This window comes from Numenius arquata, chromosome 11, assembly GCF_964106895.1.
Source record: "Numenius arquata chromosome 11, bNumArq3.hap1.1, whole genome shotgun sequence".
NCBI lineage: Eukaryota > Metazoa > Chordata > Aves > Charadriiformes > Scolopacidae > Numenius > Numenius arquata.
Window position 1 is genome coordinate 22832067 of NC_133586.1, and position 9960 is coordinate 22842026.

At 64.8% G+C, this 9960-nt stretch overlaps 1 protein-coding gene across 2 annotated transcripts; it reads right to left on the reverse strand.

The window, feature by feature from the left end:
* Positions 1-274: 274 nt before the first annotated feature.
* Positions 275-9076, reverse strand: PARP6 (poly(ADP-ribose) polymerase family member 6). 2 transcript variants are annotated; one of them, XM_074155504.1, is made up of 22 exons: positions 9011-9076; positions 7172-7249; positions 6947-7041; positions 5979-6039; positions 5758-5848; positions 5592-5658; positions 5171-5320; positions 4755-4935; positions 4307-4360; positions 3810-3905; positions 3631-3723; positions 3430-3555; positions 3261-3326; positions 3036-3103; positions 2688-2736; positions 2087-2196; positions 1933-2005; positions 1652-1721; positions 1209-1288; positions 1042-1105; positions 805-889; positions 275-719 (listed from the first exon to the last, which is right to left on the reverse strand). In XM_074155504.1, exons 1-22 carry the CDS (start codon positions 9011-9013, stop codon positions 617-619), a joined length of 1863 nt encoding a protein of 620 aa, XP_074011605.1. In that variant the 5' UTR covers positions 9014-9076; the 3' UTR covers positions 275-616. The 2 variants fall into 2 exon arrangements, 1 of the variants encoding a protein (XP_074011605.1); XR_012463477.1 differs by lacking the exon at positions 1652-1721 and having other exon boundaries at positions 2087-2199.
* Between the last annotated feature and the right edge of the window lie 884 nt (positions 9077-9960).

A 9960-nucleotide genomic window follows, 5' to 3' on the forward strand; every position in this document is an offset into this window, starting at 1 on the left:
ATCCCCGAGGCATGACCCCAGTGCTGTGGTGGGTGGGATTCCCTCCCCGCAGCCCCAGCCCTCGCCCAAAACCCCAGCAATTCCCCATAACCTCTTTCCCACGGCCTCCTCCCTTCCCCACACCCCGTCCCATTCCCCCGGTCCCATCCCCTCCCCACCCCCCCAGGTTGTTTAAATACTTTACACCGACACAAAGTCCTTTTTCTCCTTTTTTTTTTTTTTGGTGTTTTTTGGGTTTGTTTTCTTGATTTTTGTTTTTGTTTTTTGTTTTTTTGCTTCGGTTTCTCATCATCGATAAAAACACCGTCGCTGCCAACGCCAGGAGGGGCAGCCACCAGCCACACCAGCCCTCCTCCCCCCCTCGCAGCTCCTCCTCCACACTGCCACAGGGTCGGGGACACTGGGGGGACAGGACGGGGAGGGGACAAGGGACCACTAAACCTGCCCGGTGCTCGCTGGATGCTTGACACCTATGTACATGGTGGAGCCGCCGGTGTCGGCCCCCGTCTCTGCCCTGCCCGGGAGGCTGGAAACCCACTCGTCCTTCCCCAGCCTCACCCGGGGTCTTCGCTCGGCTCCCGGGAGGGGTTCCCGGGGGGGGGGTCCCCGCCGCCGCTCAGTTTGTGTACACCTGAGTCCCGATCACACGCATGATCTCCTTCTGGATTTTGGGGTCCTGAGTATTGATATTGGCGTCTCCCACTTGGCCATCTTCGTACCTGGGAGGGGAGAAGGAGGGGGTTAAGGGGGCATCCTGGGGGGGTCCCGTGGGTGCCGGGGAGGTGGGCGCAGGCTGGGACTCACACAAAGAAGAAGCGGGTGCAGACGTGGTCCGAGACAGGGCAGACCCAGATGTTGCCGTGTTTCTGCAGGTCCTTGGAGGTGATGACTGCCGAGGGGAGGGGCTGTCAGATGGGGGTCCCCGCTGGGCACAGCCCTTGGTGGGGGGACCCTCCCACCCTCCCCCACCCACCCACTGAGCCAGGGACGTGGGTGCTGCCCGGCCACCCCTCTCCGTCCCCCCCCGACGTGTCCCCGCACCTTCGCAAAGCGCGATGCAGTTCAGGTTGCGGCTCTGGAGGAAGCGGGACTGGATGGAGCGGGTCTGTGGGGAGAGCAACCAGCGTTACTGCTCGGCTGTCCCCTGCGCCTGGGGGCACCACCTCCCCATCCCTGTCCCCCCCCCGCGGTGTCCCCCGGCCCATCACCTGGGGGATGGTGTTCATCCGGTTGTACCTCTGCACCAGCTCATCCTTTGAAGGCATCCGGTGCTGCCCTTTCCCCATCCCTGCGGAGAAGCGAGGCAGCATCTGTCACCCCCATCCACCTCCCCCGGGGTGACACGGGGACAGCATGCCACAGAGAGGGACAGCCGCTCCGGGTGTTCCCGCCCTGCCGCCAAAACCTGGGAAACTCCCAAAAGTGGGCACAGCAGCTCTCAGAGCTGAGAAAATGTTGGGGTTTTAATTCCCCGGCGCTTGGGGAAGCCCCAGCCTCGCTGGGATGAGGATGACGAGGGTGGGAAGGATAAGGGATGCAGCCCACTCCTGCGTGGCTCCTCTGGCTGGCACCAGGCCGAGTATCCCCGGGCCCATGCAGGGAGTGGGGAGGGGAGCGCGGGCGGGAGCGGGCAGCGCAGGCAGCCTCTTACCTGAGTATCCAAAGGAAATACTGGAGATGGGGCTCAGATAGATGCCCTTGCCATAGGCTGCTCCATGCAGCTTGCAGGGAAACACCAGGGTGAGCCACGCGGGGTCATCCCGACAGCTCGGGCACGGTGGCGGAGGCAGCTCGGCCTCTGCAGGCAGCACATCTCCAGCTGCCTGCCCCCCCTCCCTGCCTGCCTGCCCCCGCTCCCTGCCTGCCCCCCCTCCCTGCCTGCCCCCGCTCCCTGCCTGCCCCGGGGCCGGCTCGGACGCCGGGGAGCGTTACCTGCAGTTTGGTGTAGGAAGCGTTGACCAGCCCGTTGCGGAGGATGGAGTGCCAGTTCTCAATGTGAGAGCCGCTGGAAAAAAGCCAGCCCCACGTCAGCCCCCCCCCACGGCATCTTTCGGGGGTTCCCACCCACCACCCCCCAGCAACTCACTGGAAAGCAAAGGTGCTGCCGTAGAGTTTCTTGGCGGTGCGGAACCGGGCTTCCTTGGCCGGGGGGCTGCTGAGCAGGAGGAACTGGTGGGAGGTGTGCATGAACTTCAGCTGCTACCAGGGGAAAGGGAAGAGCAAAGGTGGCGCCGGCGGGGAGAGAGGACAGACAGACAGACAGACAGAGATCATGCACGGCAGCCTGGCCCTGTGCCCGTCCCAGCCCTGCTTTGGCCATCCCCAGCTTGCCAGGAGGAACGGTGGCAACCCCTATCTGTTGTACCCCATCCCACATCAAATATCCTCCATCCTATATCCCATATCCTACCTCCCACATCTCACAGGCTGCAGACCCCATCCCAAAGGCTGCATCCTACATCCCAGACCCTTACATCTCTCATCCCGCATCCTCCATCCCACAGCCTGCACCCCATACCCTATGTCCTGCATCCCATACCCTACATCCCACCTTCCATATCCTACATTGCACCTCCTATATCCTACATCCTGCATCCCATACCCTCCATCCCACATCCCATATCCCACATCCCGCATTCCATCCCCTCCATGCCAGACCCCACCTGGAGCCCAGCCAAGCCCCTTACCCTGCTGAGAGGCAGCTTGACGATGTGGGATCTGTTGCTGGAGATTATCCTTGGGAAGAGGAAGAGGAAAAGGAAGAGGAGGAGGAAGGTCAGACAGGATTGGTCCCACAATCCCCTGGGAATGGGGCCAAGCCAGGAGCTGGGCCAGAACCCGCCCGGAGATCAGTGGATGTTCGCGACCCCCCAGGAGAAAGGGGCTGTGAGGGACCAAGAAGCTCGTGCCGGGAGTGCCTGGCTGCCCCCGACCCCATCCCCTGTCCCGGGGCACAGGGGGCAGCGGGAAGGGACACAGGGCAGTGGAGAGGGCTGGAGGGCAGCAGGACGGGGCCGCAGCACCCTCAGCCTTACCATTGCAGGAGGGGATGGGCCAGGGGGTCCAGCTTGTCCATCTGCTTCTTGATCTCCAGGTAGGACCCCTGGCAGAAGGAAGAGGGGGTGCAGGTGGGTCCCCCAGCACCCACCCAACCGCAGGAGAATGGAGATTGGCACCAAAATGCCACCCCCGGTGAAGAATCCCACACCTGGGGGGGCCTCACATGGGGCCATGGGTGCTGTGGTGCTACGCCAGTGTACCTGGGTCATCTCCCGGATGGACATCACGCTGTCCAGGGCTTTCTGCAGCCGCTCATAGTTCTTCTTCTGCATGTGAGGAAGGAGAGGGGTGACCATGGAGGGGTTCTCAGAGTTACCCCAAGCCCCATTGACCCCTGGTATGGGGCAGCATTGTCCCCCTGGGGCTTACCTTGGGGTTGAAGGCAAGCGTTTTGGGGTCGTTGGGGTCCACCACGGAAGGGTAAGGCTCAAAGATGATGCTCTTGCGGGGAGACTCCAGGGCAGCGCGGCACATGGCCACCAGCAGGTCCACCACCTTGGGGACAGAGCGTGGTTTGAAGGGATAGCACCCCGAGGTGACAGCGTGGTCACCCACCGCGCACACCCCTACCTCAGCACCCGTGGCAACCTCCTCTGCCGCACCAGACATGACGCCCAAGGTGTAGAAGGAGAAGACACAGAGCTCCCGGGTGCACACCGCCGGCTGCAGAGGGGATAGGAGCCGTGAGGAAGGTTGGGGACAGTGACCCCAGGTGACAGTCCATGCCCTTCTGCACCCTGTCCCCGCACCTTAAGCATGGAGCCGTTCTGAAAGACATGCTGCTCGTCACACACCACGCAGTATTCGTTGAGTGTCGGGATACGCTGCTCCGCGTATTTCATGATCTGAGTGAGATGGTAGGAGTCAGCCCCTGCGGCAGCCACGGCACTCGAGGGGATGCTCTGGGCAGCGCAATAGGGCTGAGAGGGATGTGGGGCAGTGGGGAGGATGGTCCGGGCAGTGGGATGGGGATAAGGGGGATGTGGGGCAGTGGGGAGGACGGTCCAGGCAGTGGGATGGGGATGAGGGGGATGTGGGGCAGTGGGGAGGACGGTCCGGGCAGCGGGATGGGGATAAGGGGGATGTGGGGCAGTGGGATGGGGATGCTCCAGGCAGTGGGATGGGGATAAGTGGGATGTGGGGCAGTGGGGAGGATGTTGCTGGCAGTGGGACGGGGCTGAGGGGCATGTGGGGCGGTGGGGCTGAGCGGGATGTGGGGCAGTTGGGGGGGATGAGGGACAGTCACCTGGACGAGGAAGCCGTACTCCAGCGTAGGGACATTCTTGCAGTGGCCGCCGACCTGCGACGGAGCCGGAGCAGAGCCAGCTGCGTTATCCCCTTTCCCCCACGCACCCCCACCTCCGCGTGGCGCAACAGCCCCAAACACCCACCCCTGCCACGGCGGGACCCCCAACATGCCAACACCCTCCCAGGGACGCAGACGCACTGGGGACGCGGCACCAAGAGGGGGGGCAAAACCCTGCAGGACCCCACGGCCCAGCTTGCCCACCCAAGAGTGCTGGGGACAAGGTGCAGAGGACAAAGCCCTGCAGGGGGCTCCCCCCCAACCCTGAGGAGGTCCCACCACCCCGAGGAGGTCCCACCAGCCCACAACAAGCGACCGGACCCCGCGGCAGCCCCTGGGAATCCAGGAAGGGAGAGGAAAGCAAACCCCGAGGCGGGGAGGCACCCACCAGGATGTTGAAGGGGGCGACACCTGCCTGGGTGCTGGGGGGGGGGTAGCCGAAAACCTCCACCTTGGGGTTCTTCACCGTGCAGGAGACGGAGCGGTTCATCAGGCGGTTGACGCGAGCCTCGGGGATGCCCAGTTTGCCCTTCAGCACCGAGTCTTGGATGACAGGGAAGCTGGGAGACCTGCGGGCACAGAGTCTCGCTGAGGTCCCCCGTTTGTCACCATCCCCTACTCCTCCGTCACCCGGCGCCGAATTCACCCTTCGGCTGGTTTTTTGGAGCAACTTTCATCTCCTCGGGCTCTGGTTGGGAGCAGCAGCGTCCGAGGGGCGAGTGGGGAAACTGAGGCACAGTACCAGGTCCCCAGCCACCCAGGGGACAGAGGGCTGGTCCCTTGGGGACACCATCAGGGTCTTACTTGGGGATGGGGGAGAAGATGCTGAGGCCAGCACGGAACTTCTTGATGGTGCCGCTCGTCTTGAACCAACTGTGCCGCTTCTCCTGCTGGGTCTTCAGGAAATCGTTGCTGAGATGTTTCCATTGCTGGGACGTGAACATGCCCAGGATCCTGGCAGAGAGGTGGCATGGGTGGCTGAGCGGGGTGCCAGCACCCATGGGTGCTATGGTACCCACTGAGCCCAGCACTCGGGTGGTCCACACCACCCAGCTCCTCCTCTTCCCCACCCAAAACCGATGGTGAGACTATCACGGGGCTGTGTGGCAGGTAAAAGGTGGTGGCATGGGGACATGTGGCACCTGACCAGTTTGGGGGCAAAATGGTGACCCCACGGCCCACCTCAACCACCACCCTTGGGTGCCTGTTGTGTTTTGGCTCTTACTTCTTCAGCTGCAGACCCAGCCCGAAGCCCTCCTTGTTGGACGGCTGGAAAACCTCGATGGACGGTTCTGCAGAGAGAGAGAGAGAGGAGGACAAGCCGACGGTGTCACTGCCGTCCCCCTTCCAAGGGCACGTGGGGACACCATGTCCTGCCTGTCCCCACTCACCGGGGCCATCGAGGTACTGGGAGAGGGAGAAGCGCAGGCGGAGGACGATGGGTTCCGTCCGCAGCACCTTCCAGGCCGTCGCCACCTCCTCCTGCCGAGGGAGAGCCATGATTTGGCACAGCGACAGGGACCCCAAGGTGGGGAGGGAAATTTGGGGGCCCCTGGGCGAGCGTCCCCACCCTCCCTGTGCCAACGCTGCCAGGGGCACCCCAGGGACTCACATCGAGGAAGCTGATGTTCACGTGGAGGTCAATGTCCACATCGTCGATGGTCCCGTACTCCCTGCGAAGACACGGGGTGCCATGGGGGGGACGGGTTGAGGCTGGCACGGTGCAGGAACCGCTGCCCAGTGCCCACCGCTGCCCAGTGCCCACCGTGCTGGGGTGGGCAGGCTCATGAGGCGGTGACGGGCACGGGTGGCTCCCTGGGTATCATGTATGTGCACCCCTGAGACTGGGATGGCACGGGGAGAGAGCCCAGATTATGATGCACTGGGGATGGCACACCTGGGAGCCCCAGGGTTGCCACAGTCGGGTGCCCTGGCAGTGGCACAGCAGGGTACCCAGGGATGGCACAGCTGGGTGGCCTGAGGATGGCACAGCTGGGAGCCCCAGAGATGGCATGGCCAGGTTCCCCAGGGATGGCATGGCTGGATGCCTAGAGATGCCACAGCCAGGTGGCCCAAGGATGGCACAGCTGGGTGCCCTCCAGTGGCCCAGCCAGGTGGCCCAGGGGTGGTACAGATGGATTTCCAGGGATGCCACAGCCAGGTGCCCCAAGATGGCAGGGCCAAGTGCCTGGGAATACCATGGCCAGGTGCCTGTGGATGCCAGAGGTGGGTGCCCATGGCCGGATGCCTGGGGATGGCACAGCTGAGTGTCCAAGGATGCCATAGCTGGGTGTCTGGTGATGCCACAGCCAGGTGCCACGGGGAGGGCACAGCTGAATGCCCAGGAATGCCATGGCAGGGTGGCCCAGTGATGCCACAGCCGGGTGCTGCTGTGGGTACAGCACAGCTGGGTGCCCAGGGATGGCACAGCTGGATGTCTGGGGATGGCACAGCCGGGTGCCCAGGGATGCCATGGCCAGCTGCCCTGGGAACGCCATGGCCAACTGCTCAGGGATGACACATCTGGGTGCCCCGGGGGCAGCACGACCGGGTGTGGGATGGTGTGTGGAGTGCACCCACCTGACGGCCACGGCATTCTCGCTGTAGATCTCCTTCACGGCTTCGATGTCAGCGTCCAGCTGCGGGTGACGGTACAGGTCGGCGGCGCAGGTCCCCTGCGGAACAGCACCCCGTGGCACCGTCACACACCCACAGCCCCGCACTCAGGGCGCAGGCTGGGGGGCCCCGAGCCCTCCCCCCACTCCCTCCATGGGACCCATGGGTCCCGGCACTCCCAGTGCTTACCTGGACGCCATAGAGGAACTCCTCAGACTCATTGTCCCCGTCGGAGTCATCGTCCGTCCAGTACTGGCCCTTGAGATCCTGGGGGGGCAGAGGTTTGGGGGGCAGTGGATTAGAGGGGGGCAGAAGGCGGGGGGGGGCAGTGCAAATGGGGAAGAGGGAATGGGGGAGAGAGTTGGGGGGAGCATGTTATGGGGGGGGGGGGACTGCAGGGAGAGGGTTGGAGGGAGCAGATTAACGGGGGAGTGAATTATTTGGGGGGAGCAGGTTGTGGGGAGTGGGTTGGGGGGAACGATTTGTGGGGAACAGTTGGAGGGGCAATGAGACGGGGGAGAAGGTTGGGGGGCAGTGGGTGAGGGGGGGTTGGGGGAGCAAGATGGGGGCAGCAGGTTTGGAGGGATTGGGGAAGCAGGGTGGGGGGCAGTGGAAGGGGGAGCAGCGGGGTAACAGAGCAGGTTGGGGGGGAGCAGGTTGAGGGGAATGAGATGGGGGCAGCATTTTGGGGGGCAGCGGGATGGGGAGAATGGGATGGGGACAGTGGAATACGGACAGCAGGAAGGGGGGCAGTGGGATGAGGACAGCAGGATGGAGGAGCAGGATGGGGACAGCGGGATGGAGGAACAGGATGGAGGAGCCGGATGGGGACAGTGGGACAGGGACAGTGGGAAAAGGGACAGTGGGATGGTGGGAGCAGGATGGAGGAGCAGGATGGAGGGAGCAGGATGTGGACAGTGGGATAGGGACAGCGGGAAGGGGGGCAGTGGGATGGGGACAGCGGGATGGTGGGAGCAGGATGGGGACAGCGGGATAGGGACACCAGGAAGGGGGGCAGTGGGATGGGGACAGCGGGATGGTGAGAGCAGGATGGGGACAGCAGGATGAGGACAGCAGGATGAAGGGAGCAGGATGGGGACAGTGGGATAGGGACAGCGGGAAGGGGGACAGTGGGATGGGGACAGTGGGATGGTGGGAGCAGGATGGAGGAGCAGGATGGAGGGAGCAGGATGGGGACAGTGGGATAGGGACAGCGGGAAGGGGGGCAGTGGGATGGGGACAGCGGGATGGTGGGAGCAGGATGGGGAGAGCGGGATGAGGACAGCAGGATGGAGGGAGCAGGATGGGGACAGCGGGATGGGGACAGCGGGAAGGGGGGCAGTGGGATAGGGACAGCGGGATGGTGGGAGCAGGATGGAGACAGCGGGATGAGGACAGCGGGAAGGGGGACAGTGGGATGGGGATAGCGGGATGGTGGGAGCAGGATGGGGACAGCGGGATAGGGATAGCGGGAAGGGGGGCAGTGGGATGGGGACAGCAGGATGGAGGAGCACGATGGGGACAGTGGGATGGAGGAACAGAATGGAGGAGCCGGATGGGGACAGTGGGATAGGGACAGCTGGAAGGGGGGCAGTGGGATGGGGACAGTGGGATAGGGACAGCAGGATGGAGGAGCAGGATGGAGGGAGCGGGACGGGGACAGTGGGATGGGGACAGCGGGACGGAGGAACAGGATGGGGACAGAGGGATGGGGACAGAGGGATGGGGACAGCCAGTGGGGGCCGCACAGGAGCCGCCGTGTGGCCTCGGCCGATCGCGGCGCGGGGGGCGGGGGGGACAAGGGGACGGACGACCACTCCCGTCAGCCCCTCGCCAGGGGACACGGGGACAGCGGGGGACACCGGAGACCGCCGGGGCCCGTCCCCCCGCTCCCCGCCGCCTCCCGCCCAGGCCCGTCCCCGCCGTCCGCCCCGTCCCGCCGCCCCCGGGGCCGGTCCCCGCGCCGGGCGGTGTCGGGGGGGTGTCCCCGACCCCCCGCGCCCTCCCGGCCGCCGTGTCCCCCCTCACCATCTCAGCGGCGCCGGGCCGGGCCTGCCGCCGCCTCCATGCTGCCGGGCGGGCGGGCGGCCATCGCGCCGTGACGTCAGGCCCCGCCGCGCGCCCCGGGCGCCGCCGTCACCCGGCAACGCCGACGCTGACGTCACCCGTGGGGACCCCCCGCTCCGCGACCCCCTCGGGTGGGCACCGGGGACCTGGCATCGGGCGGCTGTGGCGGGACCCGGGGGGCTGGCAGGGTCCCAAGGGTCCGCGGTGTCCCCAGCACAGGGTCACCATGGGGTGGCCGTGGTGGGTCCCCACATGGTTGGCACGGTGTCCCCATGGCCCAGGACATGGTCACCAGTGTCCCCAGCACAGGGTCACCATGGTCCCAGTGTGGACCATCCATCCAGTGTCCCCAGAAAAGGTCCCCATGGTCCTAGGACAGGGTCACCAGTGTCCCCAGCACAGGGTCACCATGATCCCAGTGCGGAGCATCCATCCAGTGTTCCCAGAAAAGGTCCCCATGGTCCTAGGACAGAGTCCCCAGTGCCTCCAGCACGGGGTCCCCAATGTCCCCAGCCCAGAGTCTCCAACATCTCCAGCCTGGTGTCCCCATAGTCTCAGCATGGTGTCCCCAGTGTCCCCAGCATGGTGTCCCCATAGGCTCAGTGCAGAGTGTCCACATTGGGTCCCCAGTGTCCCCATCACAGGGTCCCCAGCCCCCAGTCCCCAGTGTCCCCAGCCCAGGGTCGCCACCATCTCCAGCCTGGTGCCCTCATGGTCTCAGCATGGTGTCACCAGCACAGTGTCACCATGGGCCCAGTGTAGAGCATTCATGTTGCATCTCCAGTGTCCCCAGCACTGGGTCCCCATCACAGGGCCTCCAATGTCCCCATCATAGGGTCCTCAGTGTCCCCAGAAAGGTCTCCATGGTCCTAGGACAGGGTCCACAACGCCTCCAGCATGGGGTCCCAAGT

What these genes read in the sequence shown, in the direction of transcription:
- PARP6 (XM_074155504.1), bottom strand. An exon ending in AGAACGGCTCCATGCTTAAG is followed by an intron (nt 3,724 to 3,809) that starts GTGCGGGGACAG and finishes TCCCCTCTGCAG; the next exon opens with CCGGCGGTGTGCACCCGGGA. An exon ending in TATTTCCTTTGGATACTCAG is followed by an intron (nt 1,289 to 1,651) that starts GTAAGAGGCTGC and finishes GCTTCTCCGCAG; the next exon opens with GGATGGGGAAAGGGCAGCAC.